Source organism: Panthera tigris, chromosome C1, assembly GCF_018350195.1.
Source record: "Panthera tigris isolate Pti1 chromosome C1, P.tigris_Pti1_mat1.1, whole genome shotgun sequence".
Taxonomy (NCBI): domain Eukaryota; kingdom Metazoa; phylum Chordata; class Mammalia; order Carnivora; family Felidae; genus Panthera; species Panthera tigris.
The window spans coordinates 19,622,406-19,648,959 of record NC_056667.1 but is presented as its reverse complement, the minus strand read 5'-3'; the positions used below and the strand labels follow the sequence as shown (position 1 = coordinate 19,648,959).

At 56.3% G+C, this 26,554-nt stretch overlaps 2 protein-coding genes across 3 annotated transcripts in view; both read left to right on the top strand.

The window, feature by feature from the left end:
• Positions 1-260: 260 nt before the first annotated feature.
• ZNF683 (zinc finger protein 683) lies at positions 261-8,033 on the top strand. The gene is given in 8 exon segments (XM_015535704.2): positions 261-270; positions 411-493; positions 1,231-1,355; positions 2,018-2,222; positions 3,887-4,590; positions 6,139-6,267; positions 7,313-7,608; positions 7,610-8,033. Coding segments are annotated over 6 exon segments (1,731 nt in total). The 5' UTR covers positions 261-270; positions 411-493; positions 1,231-1,241; the 3' UTR covers positions 7,893-8,033.
• A 2,045-nt stretch (positions 8,034-10,078) lies between these two features.
• CRYBG2 (crystallin beta-gamma domain containing 2) overlaps positions 10,079-26,554 on the top strand; it is a 28,611-nt gene continuing 12,135 nt past the window's right edge. For both annotated transcript variants that reach the window (XM_042996656.1, XM_042996655.1), the window contains exons 1-8: positions 10,079-10,201; positions 12,262-12,331; positions 13,894-14,618; positions 19,982-22,604; positions 23,039-23,086; positions 23,172-23,284; positions 23,450-23,579; positions 25,428-25,567. In XM_042996656.1, the coding sequence (XP_042852590.1) occupies positions 10,086-10,201; positions 12,262-12,331; positions 13,894-14,618; positions 19,982-22,604; positions 23,039-23,086; positions 23,172-23,284; positions 23,450-23,579; positions 25,428-25,567 (3,965 nt within the window). In that variant the 5' untranslated portion in view covers positions 10,079-10,085. The remainder of the gene's footprint in view (positions 10,202-12,261; positions 12,332-13,893; positions 14,619-19,981; positions 22,605-23,038; positions 23,087-23,171; positions 23,285-23,449; positions 23,580-25,427; positions 25,568-26,554) is intronic.

Sequence of the window (26,554 nt, the reverse complement as noted above, 5' to 3'; positions counted from 1 at the left end):
CCTTCCGTGTTGCCTGCTGTGGTCTATGTCTATAACTGTCCCTGTCCCTTCACCACCATCCCTGTCCTCCCTGTCATCATCACTGCCCGGTTCCATCTTGGCCAGGCCCCTGTCTCCAGAAGGACCCCAGCTTCAGCCGTTGAGCCTTGCTGTGTCCCTCTTGGCCTCACATAGCCCCACCCCACTCGCCCCAGCTTCACACACTGATATTCCAGAACCCCAGTTTGTAGTGGTCCCAAATCAGCACATTGTCCCGTAGAGTTGCCACAGGTAGGTAAAGGCTGGTGGGTGGGTCCCTCTCATCAGGTCTCTCACAGCACCCCCCACCCCCCGCCTGCCCCCTTCTTCCTACTTGTGGCAACTTCAAATGAAGCACCTTCCTGTCACACTCACTGGGGCCTCAACCACAGGCAGCAGCTGCCCGCCTGCCCACCTCCCTGCATCCCTCAGAGGGAACTTCTGCAGAACCAGGTGAAGAGGCTCACGCAGGCAGGTGAAAAGCCTCTGCTGGGCAGGGTCGGGAGGAGTGGGGGAAGGGAAAAAGGAGACCGTGCTTTGGCAGGCTGAGACACTCGAGTGAACGTGCTAGGGTCCGCGTCCGAGGAGCACTGGAGGAGGAGGGAAGTGTGGCCACTGAGGAGAAGGGGAATGAGCCTTGAGACACTTGCTGAGCTGAGGTGGTCCCTGTGCTGTGTGGCCTTCGGTGAAAAGAAGGCAGAGAAGCGGACAGCTGAGCAATCAGAGAATCTTCCCGTCAGGCCAGTCAGGGGACCCAGGGGACTCTTGGCCTGCTTTCTCAGACTGTCCCTGGTGAGGGAGCTGAGCCTGGGTAGTCTGAGCAGCAGGACCCTAGGGCTTCCTCTGCTGCCCAGAAAAGCCGCGTCGATGATCTCTGAGTTCACTCAGAAGTACCTTCCATGAGGATCTTCCTCTCTGTCCTCTTCCCCAGGGATGAGCATAAGGCCAGCTCAGCTCCTCACCTCTGATTGTCTCCATTCGATCTTCTTCCTGCACCTACCAAGAAAGCATCATTGGCTTCTAAATGTCAGTACTGAGTCCTTAGACATCAGCCTGTCCAACCCTCGTGTTTTGCAGATAGGGAAACTGAGGCCAGGAGGGGCAGTGACTCAAAGTCACACGGTGGTGTAGTGGAACGGCCAGCTCTAGAAGCCAGGCTCCTGTGTGGAGGTCCTTCACCGCTCACCTGTGACTGACCTGTCTTCCCATCAGGTAGTAGGGGCATGAAGGGGGAGTCTGCTCCAGAATTGGGTTGTTGCCACAAGACTCAGCCTCCGGGGAGTACAGGGAGCTCCCTGTCCTCCAGCCTGGACTTCCAGCTCTGCCAAGGCAACCAGGTAAGGAGGGATCCCAGCCCAATCTTTGAGGGCAGCCTGCTTACAAAGGGAGAGGATATTAGGATGAAGTGGGGGGGAAGGGGAAATCTGAAGGGACCAGGTTCCCACTGGCCCCTGGTCCTGAGCACTCCTACCCCGCCTGGTACATCATGGAGATGTGCCCTGGGGGTGCCAGAGACCCTCTCCCATGCCCCAGGGGCCAGACCTTTCCTGTGGGGCGTGAGAAGGGATAGCATAGCGCCTGCAGGAGGCTTGGCTGTATGACCACGACCTGGGCCTTAGCGGGAGGGAAGCTCAGGGCCATCTTGTGGGGTTTACAGTCTTCGATGAGGATTTTCTCCAAGTTCATCTAGGCTCCATTCAAAACACAGTAGATGGTCTGAGACACAGTGGGGCCAAAGGGGTCAGGAAGGAAGGAAGGGAGAGAGACCAGGGCTAAGTGAGGGGTTGTAGAGGATAGGAGGAGGGCAGTACTGGGGTGGGTACGAAAGTCTTTGGGGAAATCTTCAAATGAAGGATGGGGAAGCCGTTTGAGTGACAGACATGATACAGGGTGGGTCTTAGCTTCTCCTCTTTTGGAAGCCAAACTGGAGCTGGGACCATCCTAGGAACACAGGTGTCCCTGTCTCCCATGCCCAAGTCCCTTGCCCCCTGTCTGCCAGGTCTCCTCAGCTCGCAGGCCACTTCCTGACACTGTGGATGCCCATGGCTCATCTTGTGCCAGCTGGCTGTGCCCCTTGCCGCTGGCGCCAGCCAAGTCTGCCTTGCTGACCTGTCCCCAGGGCCTGGACCTATACCTGTGTGCCCTGCAGCCGGCATCGCTGGGCATGGCCCCACAAGGTCTCAGAAGCGACACCTCGAGCACAAGTAAGCCAGGGCAGAGGGCTGCACCATGAAGGGGGCAGCGGGTGGGAGAGGACTCTTAGATTTCAGGACAGGAAAGGGAGGGGACCCAGTGTCACTGGTGAGGACGGAGCCTCAGGCACGCTTTACTTCCATATTTTGGCCTGGAGTCCTGGCCTGGGGCGGGGCGGGGCTTTCAGGGTGACACCTGAGCCAGAGGAGGTAGATGGACAGTGGCTTTCTCAGGCATGAGCATGGGACCTGGAGTAGGGGTAGTCCAAGTCCTGGGACTGAGCATGGCGCCCTGTGCCTAGAATGTTTGAGCTAAAGGAGTCTTCATTATGAGATAGGAGCACTGACCGGGAGCCAGAGAGCTGAGGATAGAGTCCTGGTTCTGCCCTTCCCGGCTCTGTGACCTTGGGCACATCACCGAGGCCAGTTTCTTCTTCCATGGGAGTAGGATGTCACTATACCTATGTTCTAGATTTGCTGCACCGTAACGCACCATTTCATCACACAACTGTAACCTCCTGGAGGGCAGACTGTGCTGCCCGGTCCCTTATTTCCCCAGCACAGAGCACAGAGTGAAACGACAGGTCAGCGAAGTTGGCTGAGCGAATAAATGAGGATCCAAGCAGACATCTACTTTGTGACCTTTTTTCTTTTCAGTATTTCACCTTATATGTCTCCCACCTCCCTGGCTGTTGTGCCTCAGTCTCCCTTCCTCACTCTTCTCTGCCTACCTCCTAAATATCCCCATGCTCCATAACTCAGTCCAAAGCCTTCTTCTCTCCCCTCCCCCACCCTTTAGTCTCACCTCTTCTCTTCTTTCCCACCTCTCCTGTTCACTTTACGGAGGGTAGTAGTGCTGTTTGACAGCTACTTCTTTCCTGCAAGAAAGGAAATGATCCGTACTTGTGCTGTTTACGACCGTACCTACTGAGCCTTTTAAACGTGGCTCGTGTGAATGAAGAACCAAATTCTTATTGTACTTATTTTAAGTAGTTGAAACGTCATCACATGAGTCAAGTGGCTACCGTTTTGGACACAGCAGATCAAGGGTCGTCCTAATGCGGTCTGCTTGGGGTCCCTGGCACCCAGATTTATGTCTTCAGCTTGGACCTCTCTTCTATAAACTCCAATCCAAACAGATAAACAAACAACCAAACAAATTCCAAACCAGTTCATCCAACTACCTACTTGGCTTCTCCACTTGGATGTCTAATAAGGTTCTTTTTTGTTTTTAATGTTTATTCATTTTTGAGAGACAGGGACAGAAGTGGGGGGGGGGGACAGAGAGAGAGGGAGACACAGAATCCCAAGCAGGCTCCAGGCTCTGAGCTGTCAGCACAGAGCCCGACACGGAGCTCAAACGCATGAACTGAGATCATGACCCCAGCCAAAGTCAGACGCTTAACCGACTGAGCCACCCAAGCGCCCCTCTAGTAGGCTTCCTGATCATCTTCTCTCCCTAAAATGGTTGAGCACCACAGACATACTAGGTCCTTTTGTTGGCAAGTCCAAGTGCAGACCAGGAAGGCCCAGGGAGGGGAAATGCCTGCCCAAGTCACCCAACAGGCTTGCAAGGCTACGGCGATTTCCCAGCCTGAGCAGGGCAGGTTAGATGGGGAGCAGAGCTTTCCCCCAGGTAGTGGGGCCCTGACCACTGTCTTCCTTTTCCCGCTCAGCGCTCCAGCCACCAGGGCTGCAGGCAGGCTCCACTGATGGCGAGAAACTCACGGCCAAGCACTCTGCAAACAGGGACCAGAGGGGAAGCCAATGGGAAAGAGCTGGAGAGGGGGCCCGCTGCCCATCCTTCTGTCCCCACAGCAGCTCTTGCCCACCCCCCCGGCAGAACAGAAGGAGCCCCAGCCCCTTAGCTTTCTGCTCCTGTCTGTCCTGCCTGCTGCCCACTCCCATCTCCAAAGCGCTCCCATTCTGCCTTCACCCCTTCTGTCCTGCATATCCACTTCTCCTGCCTCCTCCTTACCTGCTTACCTATGGGGCCCTACCTTCTGTCCGATGCCCCCGCCTCTTCATGCAGCCCCCAGATCCCTCCCACCCCATCATGGCTATGCCCAGCTTGCTGATGAGTGTCAATGAGCCTGGGCCCCCCACGGCCCAGAGGGAGACCCTGTATCCTTACCCAGGGGCCTCCCAAGCCTCTGGCCAGATCCAGCCTTTCCAGGCCTGGAATCCAGGCCCTGGAGCTGCCAGGACCTACTCCTCAGGGCAAAAGAGTGCTGGCAGGGCGGCTCCAGCGAGGCGGACCCCACTGGGCTCCCGGACAGGCACCGCAGTGCTGCCTTACCCACTGAGGAAAGAGAATGGCAAGATCCTGTACGAGTGCAATGTATGTGGCAAGAACTTCGGGCAGCTCTCCAACCTCAAGGTATCTGCGTCTTGGGCTCCGCTGCTCCCCTCGGCATCCTTCAATGACCCCGTGCTATCCGGCTTCCAGAATCAAGGGCCTTAAAGCCACAGCAACTCCTGGGCAGCCTCTAGGCTGTGACCTGGGATGCTTCCTTTGGCCTCTCGGTGTCACGTTTGTGGAGAGGAGATGACAAAATGGCCGCCAAAAGTCCTCTCCACTCTAAGAGATAGTCTGTGAGAGCGTCCGCTGCACTCAAACATGGGGAAACTGAGGGAAAGTTTTGCCCAAAGTTACTTCGACTTAATGGTGAAGTTAGGCCTTGATATTAGCCTCTCAACATCTAGTGCAAAGCCCTTTCTGGATCCCCAGTTAAGCCTCTTCTTGTTTATTTGTTTGACGGTCTGGTGGGGGCATAAATTTTAGTGAGCCCAGGCCACCCACCTGACAACCAGCTTTTTTCACGTGGGACCCCATGAAGCAGCACAGTGCCGTTGGGGCCATCATCCACATCGCCCGGAGGGGACCCCATGGGCACACCTCTGTGTATCAGCAGAGATGGGGATCTACGCACATGTCGGCGGCACTGAAGTTGAGGAAAAGTTATGGTTGTTGAGGAGGGACGCTTCCGGGTCCCCAGGGCATGGGTGCTTAAACTTTAATGAGCCTCAAACCACCCGGGGAGCTAGGAAACATGCAGATTCCTAGGTCCCAGCCCCAGGGATCTTCAGTCAGCTGGCCTGGGGCAGGGCCTGAAAATCTGCATTTTTTAAAAAATTTATTGGGGCTCCTGGGTGGCTCAGTCGGTTAAGCGTCCGACTTCGGCTCAGGTCACGATCTCGCGGTATGTGAGTTCGAGCCCCGCGTCGGGCTCTGTGCTGACAGCTCAGAGCCTGGAGCCTGTTTCCGATTCTGTGCCTCCCTCTCTCTCTGACCCTCCCCCGTTCATGCTCTATCTCTCTCTGTCTCAAAAATAAATAAATGTTAAAACAAAACAAAAAAAAAAAACTTTAAATAAAAAATTTATTTTGTGAGAGAGAGAACACAAGGGAGAGAGAGCACGAGTGGGGAAGGGGCAGAGAGAGAGAGCCAGAGAGAGAATCCCAAGCAGGATCCACACTGTCAGCACAGAGCCTGACACGGGGCTCGATCTAACGAACCGGGAGATCATGACCTGAGCCAAGATCAAGAGTCGGAGGCTTAACCAAATGAGCCACCCGGGCACCTCATTATTTATTTGTTTGTTTGTTTGTTAGTTAGTTAATGAGAACGTGCATCTTTAACAGGCTCCCAGATGGTGCTGATGCTGCTGGTCTGTGGACCACACTTTGAGTCGCACCGCCTTACCTAGCCTTCTGACCACTGTCATGTCCCCTCCTGCAGGGCAGCAGAAAGAGTGAGGGTATCCTGGGGAAAGGCAAGAGGGGCCCTGGGGGCAGTGATAGAGAAGCAAGGGGATTGAGAAGCCTCAGGGCTAAATAGGGGTCCCGTGGGGATGTGGGGACAGGATCCCAGACCCTGCCGGAGGGGTCTGGGCAGTTGGCAGCATTTGTCCCACACCTGGCTCAGGTCCATCTGCGCGTGCACAGCGGGGAGCGCCCCTTCCAGTGTGCCCTGTGCCAGAAGCGCTTCACTCAGCTCGCCCACCTGCAGAAGCACCAGTTGGTGCATACCGGGGAGCGGCCCCACGAGTGCCTGGTGAGACCCTACTTCCCCTCCCCTGTACTCCTGGGGGCTGGTGAGTAGTTCCAGGGCCCCGGAGGGATGGCACCTGTAGCCTCTATTCCCCAGTCTCCCGGAGCAGGTGGAGACAGGACTGGAGGCAAGGGTGGAGGTGGGGAGGGAGGTGGAGGGAGGTGAAAGTGACCCGAGTCAGCCTGGAAGGGCCAGAATGTGATACGGGAGCTCACTCCCTGGGCCTGGCGTGAGGAATAGAGATGAAGGCCTACGGGAGGAGAAGAACGAAGTTGGGGGTGCTGGGGAGTGAATACCTATTACCTACTTCCCAGGGCTGCTGCAGAAGTAAAAGGCCCAGCGTGTGAAAGTACGCACTGCGGGTAACACCAGCTTGGTGTTAGCTCCCTCTCTCTGACACTCACCACAGCCCTTGGGAAGTCAGAACAGCAGGAATGCTTCCCCCGTTTTACAGAGGCAGTCGTGAAAGAAATATAGAGGTTCTAAGTCTGGGCTACTTGGGTTCAAATTCCAGCTCTACCTCCAGCTGGTTGTGTGATCTTGGGCTAGTGGCTCGCCTCCTCTGAGCCTCGCTCTCTCGCTGAAATATAGGAGCTATACTGGTACTTAGTCATGCTTCTCCAGGGTCCTGGGGAAGACGATGGGAGACCAACGCCTGGCATGCCGCAGCTCCCAGTAAATGTTAATTACGCCCGCTAAAGCTGTAGACCCACGCACGAGGGTCCTATGTGATTATCTCGCTCAGTCCATCATCCCTGTGAGGTTAGGTGTTTACAGTAACGTGTTACCAATAAGGAAACGAAGGCTCAGACAGAAGTCACCTATGCAAGGTCACACAGGGAGTAAGAACCAGGATGCTAACCCAGGTCTGCCTGGCTCCAATGGGCCAGACGCTGTGGGTCCCAGGGAGAAATCATCAGGGGAAAGCTTCCGGGCCTGCATTACGGGGGGGGGGGGGGGAGTGGGGGGGTGGGTGGGGTGCGGAGGGGAGCAGAGCTCCTGAGCCAGCCAGGTGGGCAGAGCTGACACCAGCGCCCCTTCCCACCAGATGTGCCACAAGCGCTTCAGCAGCTCCAGCAACCTCAAGACCCATCTGCGGATGCATTCAGGGGCCCGGCCCTTCGGGTGCAGTGTCTGCCCAAGTCGCTTCACCCGGCACGTTCACCTGAAGCTGCACCAGCGGCTGCATGCCCGCCGGCCCTGCGGCCTAGCTCACACCCACCTGCCCCTGGCGTCTCTTGCCTGCTTTGCCCGATGGCACCGGGAAGCACTAGGTCTTGTGGGGGTGTCATCAGAGAGGCAGCTGGGCTGGGATTCGGAAAAGGTCAAGAGGTCCTCGGCATCTGGGGCAAGTAAGGGCAGCCAGCCTGAGCCCTGGTGCTGGGACTGTCGTGGGGAGGGGGCAGGGCAGAGCGATTAAAGGATATTTCTCTACGGCAAGTCGAGGCCTCCTGAGTTTCAACAGTGGCGGGGGAAGCCACTGTGTATTGGTCAGACTTCGCAATCCACCAGGTCAGGGGACACAGCCACAGAGATTCTGTGATGCTCTCCCCTGGGGTGGGGCAGGCAGCCATCTCCTGCTCCCGGTCTGGGACGAGGCCCTCCAATCTCAGCTTGCCAGTGGGTAGTTCGGCCTTCCAGGACTCTGCACGGTGCAGACTATGCTGCCACGCACGGGGCACACTGCTCTTTTTCCTGAACAGATGTTCCAGCACCTGCCCAGATGCACGTCTGCTGCTTCCCACCACCTTCTTGTCTCACAGTTCGTAAGAAGCCACTGTGCCTCCTTAGCTGGTATTCCCTGCCACGGTCAGGGGGCGGGGTGAGCTCCTCCCTCTGCACCTGCTAGGAGCTGAGCCCCCTGTGGGGTGGAGGGACAAGAACACAAGGATGTCGATGTCTACTCATGACCCAGAAGCAAGATATCCCCCTGTGTGCCAGGACCAGCCACCAAAGAGGGCAAAGGGCTGAGGAGGTGCGAGCTCAGGGGAGAGGTAGAGGCTCTACAAGGAGTATAAGGAGGGAAGAACTGGCAAAGAGAGCCTGAGGAGCTAGGACCCTCCTGATGACCTTTCTCTCTGCGGTCCCAGAGGATGCCCTCAGATGTGCAAGGTCTTCTGCCCCCCACTTGGGAGTTAGCAACAGGTGGGGAAAGGGCACTGCCTGAGAAGCAAGATTATTAATCACAATACACAGTAGCTATTATTGGGGTGCCTGGGTGACTCAGTGGCTAAGAATCCACCGACTCTTGATTTGGACTCAGGTCATGATCTCACGATTTGTGAGATCCAGTACAGAGCCTGCTTGGGATTCTCTCCCCCTCTCCCCCTGTGCCCCCCCCCCACTCATGTGAGGGTGCTCTCTCTCTCTCTCAAAATAAATAAACTATAAGAAAATACCAATAGCTGTTATTAAACAGTAATATGGGAATGCAAACTGGTGCAGCCACTCTGGAAAACAATATGGAGGTTCCTCAAAAAATTAAAAATAGAACTACCCTATGATCCAGCAATTGCACTACTAGGTATTTATCCAAGGGATACAGGTGTGCTCTGTTTTGAAGGGGCACGGGCACCCCAATGTTTATAGCAGCACTGTCAACAATAGCCAAAGTGTGGAAAGAGCCCAGATGTCCATTGGCTGATGAATGGATGAAGAAGATGTGGTTTATATATACAATGTAGTATTACTCAGCGATGAGAAAGAATGAAATCTTGCCATTTGCAACTACGTGGATGGAACTGGAGGGTATCAGGCTAAGCGAAATTCGTCAGAGAAAGGCAAATATATGACTTCACTCATATGAGGACTTTAAGATACAAAACAGATGAGCATAAGGGAAGGGAAGCAAAAATAATATAGAAACAGGGAGGGGGACAAAACTTAAGAGACTCTTAAATATGGAGAACAAACAGAGGGCTACTGGAGGGGTTGTGGGAGGGGGGATGGGCTAAATGGGTGAGGGGCATTAAGGAATCTACTCCTGAAATCATTGTTGATCTATATGCTAACTAACTTGGATATAAATCAAGAAAATAAATTAAATAAACTAAAAAAACCCCAGTAATAACTGGCCAACTTCCAGCAGGGGGCCTCCATTCGCACCCCTGTGGGTTTGAGAGCGGCTTCCCCACCAGGGACTGGGCAAGATTCGCCCTGTGTTGTAGGCTCCCCAGGAGCGCAAGAGAAAACTCTTATGGGGAGCCCCTCTTGTCAGGGCAATGGCGGGGTGGCCTTTGGCCTTCCCCGCAGTAATCAAGGTCCGAGTTTAAGCCCACCTCGTCACCTCTTTGGCTCTGCGCCAAATGCCAACCACTCGGGGCTAGGCCCCACCCACTCCGCAAGACCAAGCCCACACCGGTCTTGATCCCGCCCCTGCGTTCTAGCCCCTCCTTCTCGGGGGCGGGGAGAGACCTCTCGTTTCTCCCTGCCTCTTGACCCCCGCAGGACCTAGGTCCCTCTTTCCCCGCCCACCTCGTGCAAGGCCAGCATGGGGGCTGCCAGCACCCGGTGTACCCCTGGCGCCTCCCCATGCCTGAAGAAGTAGCGCGGACCTGACTGAGAGCATGGCCTGGGCGGGGGTGGGCGAGGCTCTGGCGGAGCGGCCCGGGTTGGGGGCGGCCCCTGCGAAGCGCACCTCGTGCCCTGCACCAAGGGTAGCATCTGGGTCAGTCCCCCGCCCGCCCCGAGTGCGGGCGGGGCCGCTGTTTGCTCCGGGGGGCGGGCCGGAGAAGGCGTTTCCCTGCAAATAAGCGGATCCGGGTGGCCCCCGTGGCTCCGCAGCGGTCTGGTGTCCCGAAGCCCGGGGCTTTGCCCTTGCCATGGCCGAGCGGCACGGGGGTCTGGGGGCACGCCTGGCCCGCCGCTTGGCAGGGCTAGGGCTCGGGAGGAAGCGCAGGGGGAAGAGGACCCCGGAGGAGGCCAGAGCTCGGCATAGGTGAGGGGGATGGAGGAGGGCCGCAGGGGCTCCCCTGGGCCCTAGGGATGTGTGTGTGCGTGTGTGTGTGCGCGCGTGTGTGAGTGAGCGCGTAGTGGATGTTCAAATAAGCCTGTATGAGTGTCTCGGAGCATAAAAATATACGTGTCAGTGTACTAAGATTTTGGATACGTGAATGTGAAAACGATCTTTATAAAAGTATCTGTGCTCTTTTAAAACTTTAAAACAACTTTTGCAATTCCGTACACGCGATAGGCGGCCTGCAGACAGTGATTTCCTCTCCTGAGACAGTTTAAAGGCAAATGCGGTAGCTCCCCCCACCCCTGTGGACTTTGATTCTCACATCACAGGCCAGTTTACCTCTGGTCTTCCTTCCCTTTGTCATGAGCAGGACAGGTACCTGAATTGCCTCCAACTGCACTGCATTTGCCCTTATGTGCCACAGAAAGGATTTCCCCTGTCGTCCCAGACTGGAACAACAATAAACTTTATTTGCCTTTCATGCCCTACCTGGATTATCTCGTTTAATCCTCACAGCAGCTCTTACGAGGCAGGTATTTCATGTGATTCAGATATAGAAATGGAGGTTCAGAGAGGTGAAGTCACCTGCCCAGTCACACAGCTGGGAAGTGGCCGAGCCTGGTTACAGGCTTAAGCGGCCTGACTCCAGAGCCTGCATCCTGACAGCCCTGGATGTGCTAGAGAGATTTCAGGACTGCAAAGCCAGGGGGCCAGAGCCTCATCCTAACCCTAGGTGCCACTGGGCTTGTCACCTTGAACAAATTGCTTCCTCTCTGAGCCCATTCACTGGTGGCTAATGTCTAAGTGAAAGGGAAAAGGCTCTGGACGGCAAAGCTGAATGGCTGGGGGGGAGGACACTGAAGAGGATCCCAGCAGCTCACAGTGGAATCGGAAAAGAGCTAGGAATGTGCTCTCAGGCACGGGGTATTGTGTATCTACGGAGTTATGCAGCAATTTGTTCTGATCTTATCATGACAGAGCTGTCTTTGGCCCCTCTGGGAGGGGTGGGAGCGTGATGGGGGCAGAGTGAGAGGAGGGGTTGTACTGTTCTTCCACACCAAAGAGAGAGGGGAGGGGAGGGCCTAGCCACCCTGAAAGCCTGGAAGCCTGGATGCCCCGGGGCGGGTGGGGGGGGGGGGGAAGTACCCACACCCTGACACTGCCCTGCCCGCCCCCACTTGGAAGACACACCCTCTCCCATTACCCTGTATGGCAGGAACCTGCCCTATAGGCCCAGGTGGCACTGCCCCTCCCTTTCCCCACTTGAGAGGAGGCAGGGTTGGCATGCAGGTGAGTCAGGGGTTGGGAGGACAGGGGAGGGACTGCACATGCTCGTGGGCCAGCGTGATGATACATCCCATGCATGCACTTGGAGTTGGTTCTCACCAGACGTGGGAATAGGACTCCGGCACCAAGGCACAGGCCTCTGATCCCTGCTGATTGCCTGGAGTTGGGCGCAAGGTGCATGGAGGAGGCAGTCAAGGCACTTCCCCATCTTGCCCCCATTAGCGCTGTGATGTCTAACCAGCTTTTGGAGTGGGACGGTCCTAGTGTCTTAACTCCAAGGGTCACTAGCTGTGTGACTCCAGGCAAGTCACTTCACCTTTCTGGACTTCAGTTTCCTTACTGAAAAACTATGGACACAATATCCACCTTCTAGGATTATTGTGAGGCTCGAAGAAGATCATATGAGCACCATACCTAAGGCTAAGCCTGGCATGGCATGGGGAGGGCCTCCACAAATGGCAAGCTTTCGAATTATTGAGGTGCTGTCCTGCTTCTATATTCTGACCCTGCTACAGACCTAGTCCTCATTTTTGCCTCAAGCTTATCCTTGTCTCTTTCTCTCTCTTTGGGAGTACCCAGCTGGGGGAGGGAGCAGAGAGGAGGCTGCTGCATAGACCTTGCCCCACTCACAAGGTTTCAGGAGCTCAGCCTGCCTGTGTGCCCTGAGAGAAGTGGGGAAGGACCCGAAGGTCCAGTCTAGGGGTGGGAGAGGAGGAAGCTACTTCACTCCCTTCCCTTTGCTTCCTTCCTAGGCCCTGGGGTGGCCAGAGCTGCCCTGACCTGGCCCAGGGCCTGGGCAGCACCAACAATGTCAGCCTCAAGGTAAGAAAGAATCTGAAAGGGTGGGAGAGGAGGAGGGCCAGAAGCTTGGGGAGGAGCTGGGCAGGCCCTGAGAACCCGGAGTTCTCTCATCCTCCCTCTGCCACTGATTCACTGTGTGACCCTGAGTAGATGCCCCCCCTCCCCCACCTCTGAACTTCAGTTTCCCTATCTGCAAAATGGGGACAATAATGCAGCTCAGAGGTGTTGTGAGAAAGAAAGTAAACATGTAAAACATCCAGCATGAGGCACTAGGTGTTCTGGAAGCATAAGCTTAGTAATGCTCAGGCCCTTGGGGGAGGCGCTGAGGGCCAGTGCCTATTCCCAGGACCCCCTCCTCCACCCTCCCTCCTCTAGCTTGACCTTGTCTCATCTTTGGCCCCAGCCTTCCTGGCATGGCTCCCCAGGGGGTAAAGCTGGGCCAGTGGTTTAACCCTCTGGCCACAGTATCCCCATCTTCAGTGGGGACCCGAGCCATGGCTTGAACAGTGACGGGGTGTCCTTCCTTTAGAGAAGCAAATAGCCTTCTCTGGAGGTGGCTCAAGCAGCCATGTGTCTGTGGTCCTGAATGCCATTAGTAATAACTAGCATTTAATTGAGTACTCATTATGTGCTGGTTACCCTGCACGGCTTATCTCCTACAGTCTTCACAGCACTCGCAGGAAGCAAGTACTGTTATTATCACACCCATTTTACACACGGGGACACTGAGAGTGTGCCAGGAAGTACCAGAGCTGGGATCTGAGCCCGGGTTGCCTCGCTGCAGGCCCCTACATTAACCACTGTACCCTCTTGAGGTATTTAGCCCCTGAGGAAAGAGAGACTGAATCTATTTCATAGATGAGTAAATTGAGATATTTGGGATCAAGGGCCGCTGCTAGGAGGAATTTTGACCCCAGACGTGGCTCCTCTGTTGCCAAGGACACAAGCCTGTCCCTGAAAATTGGTGGTTTGGGGAGCAGTGTCCATATGGATCTGGGATCCCTGGCCCCGTCTTCTCATTCCCACGGCCCAGCTGGGCCCCAGAGGAAGACAGCAGATGGAGGTTAGGTTTGCCCCACTTTCGGGGGAACCACCTTCCCTGGCTTCCCCACGGCCCAGGTGCACCTCTGCGCCCAGCGTGTTTGGAAATCTCAGGCTGTGAGGGTACTGGGGAGGGGGCTGCGAGCTGTCTGGAAGCCCGAAGCAGGCAGAGGCCACAGGCACTTGTAGCACGCATGCCCATGCAGCCCCTAATCCCCAGAGCAGCTGGTGCCACAGGGCCAGAGGCCTGTGGATGCCTGGGAAGGCAGCAGTCGGCCTGAGAGTTGGGCCCTCACTGAGTGACTTTAGTCAAGTCAGTGTCCTCTCTGGGCCTCACTTTCCTCATATGTAGAATGGGAGGGGGTGAGTTAAATGCCGTGGGCCTTCCCAGAGCTCTGCCCTTTGGTCTAGTTCTCACGGGCCTTACGGCACCTCTGCTCAGCTTCTCCTGTGCCAAGGAGGGCAGTCAAGAGTGTTCAGAGGCGCTTGGGGGGGACAGGAGAAAGTGCTGTTGCCGGACCCCTGTCTCTGCTTTCCCCCAGGCCCAATCCCAGAGCTGCTCAGAATGGGACCTTCAGGCAGGGAGCTGTGGTTCCTGGCTTTGGAAGAGACGACACAGCTCAGGGGGAACCACTCAACCCCTGGGGCGCCTACAGAGGCCAGCTGTGGGCAGTGCTTCTGACCTGGCCAACTGTGCCTCCGTGGGACCGGAGAGCCTGGCGCTGGCAGCAGAGACTGCTCGAGACTTGGCCCTCGTGCCCGCTGCTGCTCCTGGGTGTTTGGAACAAGGAACCTCAGGCTGCGCTTGCCTGCAACCCCCCTACACTGCTCCAGACGTTCCTCTGAGGCCTGAGCCACACGGCAGCCTGGAAGACCTGTTGCCCCGCCCAGCATCCTTCCCCACGGCCCAGGGGGCAAAGGGCGAGCCTGTGCCAGCAGGGCCGACGCTGCCACATCCAGCCCAGACCCTGCACCGGAGTCCCTCTGCCAGGAGGACCCGCTACCACATCACTATCACCCTACAGGGCCATGGGCAGGCACCTGGGGAGGAGCACGAGGAGCCTAAACCGGCCCAACCAGCTCTCCACCCCTGCGGCCCTGAGGAATCCAGGGGCTGGCGGGAGCCTCCCCAGGGGCCCCGCCCCATCACGGGGTGCCTGACAGACCTGCCCCAGGAACCCCGGCCAAGAACCCCACCGCATCAGGAGATCACAGCCCAGCAGCAGGAGCTCCGGGCCCACTGGACACCTAGATCCCCACACAGACGGTGAGTACAGGTCAGTCCCCACACGGGGCGACAACAGGAGGGGAAACCGGCCTGGCTGCCCCGCTCTCGCGTCTCTGATCTCTGGGCTTTTCCAATTCAAGGCTCATTCATTCAGTACCCTGAGCATGAGCTGACTCCACCATCTCCTCCCGACCCCAGCTCTGCCCTCCTCTCCCTCCCCTCACCCACAGGCTGCCTCCAGGAAGGACTGCCGCTCTCCTCCTCTGTCCACCTGCGGAGGGGGATAGCCTGTCATAGAAGGGATGGGGGAGGGTCACCTCCTCAGCAACACCCACCACTCACTCCCTGGTGCTGTTTAGGAGACCTCAGACCCAGCCCGCAAATGGGCACCCAGCCTAAGCGCTGGGTGTCCGGGGGCAGGCTGCTTAACCTCTCTGGGTCTTGAGTTGTTGAGTAGATTTGGTAGCTGGAAGGAGGTAGTGAGGAAGGAGGAGGTGGACACAGGACATGCTTTGAACTCCAGGAGTCGGGCTGTCCAAATAGCAGGGATGCTTGTTACTAACGCCTCGGTCGCAGCATAATTACCCTACCTGGCTCTGGGGTGGCTACCACAGGAACAGCGCAAGGCTCCCAAGCCTTGGTTTTTATTTGTATTGAAATGACTCTCCTAAATCTGCCTGGTAGGCCCAGAGCTAGAAGGGTGGGTCCCCTAAAACTCACTGAGGAGGGGGTGACATCTCTAGGGCCGCCAGGCCTCAAACCGGGCTCTGAAAAGTTCCTAGTGATGATGGTGGTGGCTATTATTTGTGGCTTGTTTTCTAAGCATAATTCGTTTCAGTCCTCAAATAGCCCCATGAAGTAGGACTAAAGTTGCTCACCGCCCCCATTACAATAGGGACGCTAAGGCTCAGAGAGGTTACATCACTTGCCCAAAGTCAACTAGAAAGCAAAGGGGTCAGAATTTGAACCCGGATGCCTGTGCTCTAACCACTGCTTTATCCTGCCTCTCCCGGAGGCTTCGCTGGTCCTGTGCAGACAGCAGAGGGTCGAATGAGGTTGCCGTAGAGGGTTTACAGGGACCTCGCGGAGGTGGATTTGGCAGCAGCAGGAATGCCCAGGCCCCTGGGCAGGAGTTGGGGTACCTCGTCCTGTGGCAAGGAAGAGGGAGAGGTGGACCCAGGCTTGCTCAGAGACCTGCTCCGGTGCCCCAGCTGGGAGAGAAGGGCTGCAGAGAGAGGGAAGGTAGGCAGCGGAGGCAGGCCTCGGAGAGGAGAAGGAAGAAGCAGTAGGTTCAGCTGAGGGGACCTGGGCTCTATCTGCCACTTCCTGGCTATTTGGGGACTAGGTAGCTAATGACAGACTCTGACCAGAGGCTAAGGCTCGGGTGCAGAAGCAGGAAGCAGACCTCCAGGGATAGCCTCCTTCTATGTCCCCTTTCTGGGGAAGCATATCTGGGCCAGGATTGGCAGATATTGGGGCAGGGGGGAGGCGCGACACAGTTGGGGCTGTAAGTGGGAATGTGTAAGATACGTGTGCGTCCATGTGTGTGTCTGTGTTCAAGTGCAGGCAAATTTCACGAGGAGGAGGAGGGGGACGGCTGTGAGTGGCCTGTGTGTCTTGTGAACAGGCACGTGTGTCATTGTGTCTGTGTGTTTCCGTGCGTGTGTGACCTGCATGTCCGCTGTGTCTCTGAGTGTCTGTAACTCTGACTCTGTGTCTGACCGTGTGGGTCCGTGTAAGCGTCCCGGTCTGTCTTTGTGCCTGTGTGACTCGGTGGGTCCGTGCTAGTGACTGTGTGTCAGTGTGTGCCTGTGTGACGCAGCGTGTGTTTGTGGGCCTGTGGGCCTGTGGACTGGTTTGGCCTAGTTTGGGGGTGACTCACAGGTAAGCGGGGAGAATCCAGGACTTGTTGGGTTAGATGAGGCTCTTTCCCACACTCCCCCCACCCCCTCCTCAGCCTCTCCCTTTTCCTGCCCCACACACCTCGCTTGGAGGTCACAGTCACCCAGCCAACAGGTCCATGTTGGTCTGGGCCCCTGAAAAAGAGATGGCTGTGGGAATGAGGACTTCTGCTAGCCTAGAAAGGGCATCCTGGGTCATCGGGGGGTGTCTTCAGAGCAAGGATGAAAGGGGGCAGCTATGGGCAGGCAGATTTCCAGCAGAGTTTGAAGAACACTTTAGCAGTCATGACTGTCCAGGGATGGGACAGGTCAACTGTCAAATGGTGACCTCTGTATCCTAGAAATGTGCAGGCAGAAGGCGATGAGCACATGTTTATGGAATGAGTGACTGGCAGGGGTGTTGCTCACGGGCTGGGCTGGCTTGAGAAAGGCGTGGAATCCTACTTGCTGGCAGGTCATTTACAGTGTCTGATCTGATGACCAGTGGCTTCCTTTGAAGCTCTTCTTCTGTTGCTTTGCCAAAACCAATGGGGCCTTCCAAATGTGGTTCCTGTTTTTAAATGGAGTTCTTTGATCCCTGGACTCCTAGGATGCCTCTTTTGGGTACACCAAAGCAGGGCCTAGCACATCACCTAAAACTGTTAGCATTGGATGAATGAATGAATGAATCAATCAATCAATCGATCAATGACTTAAAACCCAGGCTCTGCCACTTACTATCAATGCCCTCGGGGGTAGGGAATCTCACTGAAATCATACTTACTATTTTCTCAGAAATTAAGAGGAGACTCAGTGCAGGGCTCAGCGAAAAGGTGAGCTCCTTGTCAGGAGTCCCAGCAAGCAGACAGGGTTCTGATGGAAGAAAAGGGACCCCTTAGTGAGGACAGGAGGAGGCCAGGGCCTCAGCCAAGGGCTGTGATCTAGGGCCTCAGGCGTCTGGTTGTGTCCTGCTCTCAGGAATTCTGGTCTGAGGAAAGGATTGGGGATTCATGTCAGCCCCCTACCTTTCCCATTCACAAGGCTGTTCCAGGGCCACTCGTAGCTTCCATGGTTCTGGAGTCAAGCAGGCTTCCCTGGGCCTCAACCCCTTTCATCTCTGCTCCTCATAAAACCTGAGTCACTGTGAGGGCCACAGAACAGGATCAAAGTTCTGGGTTCCACCAGGCTCTCAGGAGGGAAGAAGATAGAAATGGGGGAGGGAAGTTGGGGGCATAGGTGCATTTCTGGCCTTAGCTTCTCTTATAATGGCCCCCAGGGGCTGCCTCATGGATAGGAGGAGTGGCCTTAAAGACAGGCTGGCCCTGAGGCTAAGGATGAAAGGCCTGACCTCTTGGGTCCTTGAGATCTGACAATAAGACTGTCTTGGTCAGTGCAGCTTGGAAGTTGGGGTGGGGGCTGGGTGGTCCCTCCAGGACTACTGTGGTTCCCTTTAAAAGTAAACCTCCAGGGGCGCCTGGGTGGCTCAGTCGGTTGAGCGTTGAGCGTCGAACTTCTTCGGCTCAGGTCATGATCTCGCGGTCCGTGAATTCGAGCCCACGGGCTCTGTGCTGACAGCTCAGGGCCTGGAGCCTGCTTCGGATTCTGTGTCTCCCTCTCTCTCTGCCCCTTTCCCATTCATGCTATCTCTCTGTCTCTCTCTCTGTCTCTCTCTCTCTCTCTCTCAAAAATGAATAAATGTTTAAAAAATTTAATAAAACAAAAAAAAAGTAAACCTCCAAACCAGGGTCTCCGTTCACCAGATAATTACATTAAGGAGTTTGGTTTGGTGGCTAAGCATATAGAGTTGGGGTTCAGTCTTGCCTCTGCCGCTGTGTGGTTCTGGGCAAGTTTCTTTTCTTTTCTTTTTTCTTTTTGAGAAAGACAGAGAGAGTGCAAGCAGGGGAGGGGCAGAGAGAGAGGGAGAATCTCAAGCGGGTTCTGCGCTGACAGCGCAGAGTCTGGGCGAGTTTCTTAACCTCCCTGAGCCTTTTTTTGTCCTCTTCTGCAAAATGGGAATGTTTGTTTATAAGTTATTCTTTGAGGCATCAAATGCGTGAGATTCTTTTGAAGATTCAGTAGGACAATGAACATAAAGCAGCTAGCAAGCCTGGCCCAGAGTAAGCCCTCAACACATGGCTGTTATTATCACTATTACTATTCTTTTAATGTTTATTTATTTTTGAGACAGAGAGAGACAGAGCAGGAGAGGAGATGGGAGGAGATAGCAGAGAGAGAGGGAGACAGAATCCGAAGCAGGCTCCAGGCTCTGAGCTGTCACCACAGAGCCCGACGCGGGGCTCGAACTCACGGACCGCGAAATCATGACCTGAGCCGAAGTCGGCCGCTCAACCGACTGAGCCACCCAGGCGCCCCTCAGACGTGATTTCTAACCGCAGCCTGGCGACTCAGCATCTCCGTCACCCTGGGCCCGCTGCTCCTCTTCTCTGACCCTCAGTTTCTTCATCTGCACAAATAATCCCAGAGGAGAAAATTGAGGGAAAATACATTCAAATCCAAAGTGCTGTGTCCTGCTGGGCTTCGTTCAGGCCCACAGATGCACTCAGATGTGCACTTAGGCTCGGACAGCTGTCACCAACATGCTCTTGCCGGTACACACGTGTGCACGCCTGCTAACATTTGGTCACGGTTCTCCGAGGCGACCGTGGGAAATCTGTGCGCCAGTGGTTTCCTTTTTATTTTTTAATGTTTACTTATTTTTGAGAGAGAAAGAGAGAGTATGAGCTGGGGAGGGGCAGAGAGAGAGAGGAAGACAGAGGATCCAAAGCAGGCTCCGCGCTGTCAGTGCAGAGCCCGATGCAGGGCTCGAACTCACGAGCCACGAGATCGTGACCTGAGCTGAAGTCAGACGCTCAGCTGACTGAGCCACCCAGGTGCCCCAGCGGTTTCATTTTTAAGCGACTTTTCATTCTTTTTCTCTTCTGGAGCCGGACAATAACTATGAAACATATCCTTACCGTTCCAGTTTTGTGGCTGGGGACCCTGAAGCTCGAAGGGGAGAAGCAGCCGGCCCAAGATCACCCAGCTAGTAAGCAATAGGGTCAGGGGAAGCTCAGCTTTGCCTGAGGTCACAGCCCACTTTTCCTTCCCTTCCCTTATAATGGTCAGGAACAGGATCAAAACAGTTGCCTGGTTTTCTAGTTTTTGGCTCCTTGGAGGACTAGACCCAGGGCTCCTTGGGCAGAGTCGCAGCCCCTTCCATAGACCAGTGAGTCTGCCCCATATGCTTTTTTGCTGTCTCCCTTCTCTCTCCTTTAGGCTCAGGCCTCAAGTGCACCCCTTGAAGAACCCCTGGCATTGGGGACCATCTGAAAGTGGGGAGATAGTGGGAGAGCTGGGAGTATCACACCCATTTTACAGATGAAGAAACAAAGACCCAAAAAGTCAAATGACTTGCCTGGGGTTACTGAGCCCGGGCTTGGCAGGGGTGGTGCCTCTGTCCTGCCGAGAATCACTCTCACCACCCCCTGACTCTGTCTCTCTTCTTCCTGGCACCATCTGCAGGCAGCTGGACTACAGTGAGCCAAGGACGCCTCAGGACAGGTTGCTGGGGCCCAACATGGAGGAGGCAGGTGGGCCCCCAGCTCAGGCTGAGGCTCCAGTGGTGAGTGCCACGCTGATGTGGCGGCGGCCCCCTGCCCAGGAAGAGATGAGACACCGTTTTCACAAGGTGTCCCTGGTGTCGGGGGCCCGGCTAGAAGCCCCCCCGGAGGAGACGCTTGAGTACAGCCACGGCCGAGAGGAAGTCAATGGTTTTGCAGCACGGGAAGAAACAACGAAAAATTGCCAGGGACCCCGGGATGAGGCTGACTCCAGGAGCTTCCAGAGCCATGGGCCCATCTTTTCCAAGAAGTACATACTAGCCCCCAAGGAGAAAAGGCCAGTGGGAAGGCTGAAGGAGGCCGTAGGCCAGGGCGATGGCAGTCCCCAGGAGCCCAGGACTGAGCCAGCAAGCCGGGGAGCCGTGGCCAGGACTGAGATTTTGGTGCCCCTGCCTGGGCCCCGCGAGCCAAGCCCCCACCCGGGTGTAAGTCTCATCAGTGGGAGCCCCCGGAGCCTCGAGGAACGGCGGGTGACACGCACTGTGCAGACCACCGTGGTGGTGGGAGGGCATGTGGAGCGACGGGTGAACAGCTCTGTGACTGTGGGGCCAGTGCTCTCGGGCGAGGCCCTGCCACGGGGCCGCAATGTTGCTCGCGCCGCACGGGCGGTGGTGGTGAGCCCGCAAGCTGAGGGCTCACCTAGCCGCAGTCAAGCCCGGGAGCTGATTAGTAGCCTTGTGCCTGGCGAGCGTAGCCTACCTGCCAGCCGGCTTCCCAGGCCCACGGCTGTGGTGCCAAGGAGTCCGGGTCTGGGCAGCACGGTGGGGGCAGCCTTGGGGCAGCTGCCTGACACGGGGATGGCAGAGCCAAAGGACAGATCTGCTCTGGCCCCTGCACGCGTCCCAGAGGATGTACACCCACCTCAGAACCTGGACGTCCCTGCAGCTCACCCAGACCCAGACCAGAGCAGAGCCCCAGAGGCCAGAGCCTCTGAGGTCCCAAGGGTGCAGGGAGCCCCCCGCTCCACCCAGCTCCCTCTCCAGACTTCTCAGGACCGGGCACCATTACCTTCCTCTCCCAGACACCAGGCCCATCCCCCCTCCCTGGGCCCAGTCCATCCTCCAGAGCAGCCTGTGGTGCCTGCTCACCCCAGGACCCAGCTCAGTGGCAAGCCCAGGGGACCCCAGGCGCTGCCCTCTGTAAAGAGGGAAGGACTCACAGATCCCTCTGCTGTCACCATCCCGCCCGCGGTGAAGACCGAGGTTGTTGTTACAGTCCCTGGACAGCCTCTTGCTCCACCTTCCACAAGGAGGAAGGCTGTCCCCAGCTCAGGAGGGCTTTCTGCTTCGTCCCCCCCAAGGAATAAGTTTGTTCAGGACTCTGAAGACGTCACTATTTTCTCCTTTACCCAGAAAGAGAGAGCACAGGGCCCTGGTGTTCTGGCTGACCCACCCCCCGCCCAGAAAGAGGTTGTGCAGGGTCGCAGTGCTCCTGTCACCTCATCCCCCAAGCCAGCCAAGGTTGTCCAGGCCCCAGAAGGCAGCCCTAGCTCCCAAAGAGAGGCTGTCCAGAGTATAGAAGGCGGCCTTGCTCCTCTCATCAAGGATGAGGCTGTTCGAGGCCTGACTGCTTCTACTCTCCTATCCCCCCAGCAGGGTGAGGTTGTTGGCGGCTCTGCAGTGAGCCCCATCTCATCTCCAACCCAAAAGGAGGGTATCCAGGGTCCTGGTGCTTCTGCTGCTCCGTTTTCCACCCAGAAAGTGATTGTCCAGGACACTGCTGTTCTCCCTGCCCCCTCCTCCGTGGGCAAGTTGTCCCCCAGCCCGGGAGGCCTTCCTGCCCCAGTACGGATGGGGGCAGAGGCCAGTCTAGAGTCGCAGCTTGTCCCTGACGCCATTGAGGGCAAGACGCTCCCAGAGACAGCCAAGGAGGAGGAGGTGGCCCTGGCTGCTGACCTGGAGATTTTTCTGGATACTCTGCGGAGCATGGAGCCCCCGGAGATTCTCCGTACTCACCGGCTGCCACGAGCCCCCCGCTCTTCCTACCTGGCCATGTACGCCACGTTGCCCGCCATCGAGGAGGACCAGCCTGGACCATGCGTGCTGGGACCCGGCCCCCAAGAGGTGCCCACACGAGAAGAGAAAGAGGAGGAGGAGGAAGAAGAGGAGGAAGAACCAGAGAATCCTTACTTAAGCGATGATGAGAAGCTCCAGCGTAGGCAGGAGAGCTCCAGGCCCAGCTCCTCCTGGGCCTCTCGCCCTGCCAGGTCCCCCCAGGCCTCTAGTTCTCCTCTGGAGATGATGAAGAAACACGTAGCAGATGCCAAGGGCCCCCACCCAGAGCTGGGGCCCGAGTGGCAGGCGGGGAGCAGGCCCATTTCCCGTCTTGGAGGCAGCCTTCTCTTTGGCGGTCGGGTGCCTGGCACCCAGGAGGCCCCCACCTTGGAACCACTGGGCACAAAACTGTCTGCTCTGCCACCCCACGTGGCACCAGGGCTCAGGAAGGTGCCAGGACAGCTGCCTCTGCTCTGCAGTGAAAGGCCACTGCCAGAGAAACCTGCATGTGCCCGGCCCCTGGAGGAGTGGGTGAGTGAGGCCTTGGGTGAGCAAGGGAGGGTGCCTGGCCTCGCCTGGGGCAGGGTCTGGATGGTATGAGGACCATGGTGCTGGGAACAGAGTCTCGAGAAGCCAGAGGATTGGGTCTGATGTCTAGTTCAGTGTGACCTTACACAAGCCACATCTTTCTGGGCCTCAGTTGCCCTGTTCACACAGCAGAAGGTTTGCACTGTGAAGTCCAAAGGGCTTAGTGGCCCTGATCTCTTGGAAGCTGGGGAAGGGGAGCAAGAGGCACCCATCCCTGGGATGGGGTGACAAGGTCCCTGGAGGTTGGTGACATCCTCTGCAGGCCAGCTCCTTGGGAGTGGAGGCCAACAGGGAATATGTGGGATCCTCGGAATGGCAGGTTGTGGGGAGGCGGTAAGGAGGCAACTCCGTAAGACTTTTTATCACCTCCATGCCAGAGCCCAGCATTGAAGACCCAGGGCAAGCGGAACACCAGGCCTGGAAAGGTAGGGTGGGCACGTGGGGTGGGGGGGCAGCCGGAAGCAAGGACCTAGGGACAGGGCCTGGGGATTTCCTCTGTGTCTTCTCCAGATGATCCTCTTCTCAGAGCCTGGCTGCCAAGGCAGCAGCAAGGAGGTCTGGCAAGACGTTGCCGACACCTCTGGCTGGGCCAGCATGGCCTCCGTGAGGGTGGTTCGAGGCTGGTGAGTGCAGACTGCCAGGGCGGGGCTGGGGGGCTGCTGGTGGACCTGGGGGATGCCGGGGCAGTGAGATGTGCCCAGGCCAACCTGGCAGAAACCCCTTTCAGCCACCCTGCCTTGTGGGTACGTCCTCTCCCCACCACTGACCCTGGGTCTCTGTGCCCACAGTTGGGTGCTATACGAAGAACCAGAGTTCCGGGGCCGGAAGCTGGTCCTGCCGGAAGGAGATTTGGAACTAGGAGCCCTGTCGCCAGCATGGAGCAAGCAAGGCATTGGCTCCCTGAGGCGGGTTGTCCGGGTGAGTGGCTGGGAGCGGGGGTCAGATGTTGCCCTGCCTTCCCCAGGCCCCAGCTCCTGAGGAAGGGGACAGCCGCAGGTGCCTGGAGTTGTCTATAGGTAGTCGCCTCTAGCTTCTTGACCTCCAAGCCACCTGGGGAAGAAAGAGGTTTTGGGGTGCGCAGCCTGGCTTGGGGAGGGGCAGGCAGAGGCCAAGCCCCAGCTTCGGAAAGCAGCCTGGGGAAGTCTGAGCTGGCGTTGGAGAAGGGTTCGGTTAGAGCAACAGAAATGGGGGGAAGGGTCTGTGGGTGCTGGCCCACCACCCAGGGCCCAGGATTTCAGGCCTACATGCAGACTTAGGGTGCCACAGACGTCTGTTCAGTCATTTGCTCACTGATGCTGCTTAGTAGTTTGCTGTGTGCCAGGCACCGTGCCAGGCAGTGGGTTGGAGGAGGAGACCTGCCCTCTGCCCTCTGCCCTGCAGGACTCATGCACATGAGCGTATGAGGGTTGGGTTTGAAGCAGGAAAGCCATATAAGCAGATTAGGGATTTATAAACATCCCTCTGGCTGCCGGGAGGAGAAATCCCGGAGCCGGGAACATGAGGCAGGGCTGTGATTTCCAGGTGAGGGGCCCCTCTGAATTTTGAGGGAGAGGTGTGTGGTTTGAAAAGGCATAGTCAATATTCTAGTTCCATATCCGTAAAGTGGGGAAAAAAACAATACCGTTTTCATAACCCAAATTTACAAACTACCAAAATTAAGCTGGGTAACACCACCTTGACCACCAGGGAGACACAGAAGAGAAAGCAATAGCTCTGAAAGCAAGGCCGATTAGATTTTTTTTTTTTTTTTTTTTTTAATGAAAGTACAAATAACCCTAAGACAGAGCTGTTGCAATCCTCCTGGTAAGAGAGGACGAGAGCCGACGAGTCTTAACTAGGGCAGTGGCCCAGCTCTGCGAAGGGGGAATAGTTTTGAAAGCCTCTCCAGAAACACCCAAGTGTTTGTGGACAATTTATTGTGAGCTTCTCACAATAAATTCATCTTCATGTAGGAGGTAACGAGGTACGGGAGAAAAAAAACAAGGGCTTTGAAGTCAGGTGGACCTAGTTTCATGTCATTCGTTCAGCATTGATTGGGCGCCTAGTGTGTTCCAGGCACGTGGGAGGTGCTGGTTGCAACAGAGAACAAAAACTACATTGCTCTGTTCTTTGCCCTGCTACGCACAGGCTTTGTGCCCTCGGGCAGGCCGCTCAACTTCACTGAGCCTCACTTTCCTAGCCTGTGAATGGAGTCATAACTCCCGTTGGGAGGGCCAAGTGGGATGGGGTAGGGCACGCCCTTAGCATCGTCCCCTGCCCTCAGTAGATGCTTCCTAAGCGTTTGATGAGGAGTGAGGGAATGAAAACGATCCTAGTGGGGAAGAAACACCCAGAATGCAGATAGGATCCGCTGCTGCCTAGGATAAGATGTGGGTAGAAGCCAGTCTGGACAAGGGCGGGAATTGTATACAGAGGAAGAGTCAAAGTTAGGCCTCAGGAAGTGGCTGTCCATCCAGTTTGTCTCTCAACCGGGCTGGAAATCAGGCTATCCGGGGCATGGCAATTGGCAGGCTCTTGCTGGGAACTTTGGTAACCGGTACCAAAGGCCCAGCGCCAAAGAAAGGGCTTTGGTCTCAGGCTTGTGTGGCCGACCTTGCAGAGAACACCCCAGTCACCCTCCTGGCTTCTGCGGAGATGGCCACAGAGGCTTCCCAGAAGTTCCCTGGGGCCTGGGCTGGACAGACTTGGGGAAGCAGATACTGGTGGGGAGGTAGTCTCTGAGGGGTTCTGTTTTACTCTTCCTTTTCCACCTCTCTCCTTCTGCAGGACTACATTACCCCAGAGATCATCTTGTACTCTGAAGAGAGCCTCAAGGGGGAGCAAGTGAAGCTAACGGATGCCTTGGAGGACCCCCAGGGCCTGGAGAGGCCCCTGCGGGTGGCATCTGCCACTGTCTCTGCAGGACTGTGAGTCTGGGCTATTCTGGAATCCCTTCATTTGGCATTCATTGTGCTGGGGACAGAGAGGTGATAGGACACAGCTCTTGCCCTCGAGAAGTGCTTAGTCTACTGGAGGCAACAGTCGAGTAAGAAGACAGTGGCAGAGTTCTGGGATGGGGGAGCATAGAAAGGCACCAAACCAGAGAAGAGCACCTGAAGTCAGAGAAGCCTTCTTGGAGGAGGAAGCACCTCAGCTGGGGTGAATTGGCCCCAGAAGAATCTCAGCACAGTGAGAGCAGGGCACGAAGGGCTTTTGTATATTTTGTTCACTGCTGTATCCCTGATGCCTGAAGCAGAGGCCGGCACAGGGTTGATGCCCCTAAATATTTGTTAATTGAATGGGGAAGAGTATATCTAGCAGAGGGAACAACACCCGCAAAGGCCCAGAGGTGAGAGATCTAAGCCTCGAAAGTTCAGGCTGGCCCAAGAAGGCAGCAAGTGGGGAGATGTGAGGCCCAGGAAGAAGGCAGGGAGACAGATCAAAGGGCCTCTGTGCATCTGGGCTGTATTGTGGGCTAACGGGGAACTACCTGGGGTCCCTAAGTGGGTATGTGTGCAGGAGAGAACTCTCCAGCTGCTGCATGAAATTAGAGAGTGCCAGGCCAGAGGAAGGGGGACTGATGGAGTGGTTACTGCAAGAGATTATGGGGGCCTGGGGTGCCTGGGTGGCTCAGTCGGTTAAGCATCTGACTTCGGCTCAGGCCATGATCTCTTGGTCCATGAGTTTGAGCCCTGCTTCGGGCTCTGTGCTGACAGCTTGGAGCCTGGAGCCTGCTTCAGATTCTGTGTTTCTGTCTGTCTCTGCCCCTCCCCCCCCCCCCCCCCCCCCGGTGCTCTGTCTCTGTCTCTCTCTTTCAAAAATAAATAAACATTTAAAAAAATTAAAAAAAAAAAGATTATGGGGGCCTGAAATATCCCCAAGCATCCCCTTGCTGGGGGGCTTCTTCTCCTAAA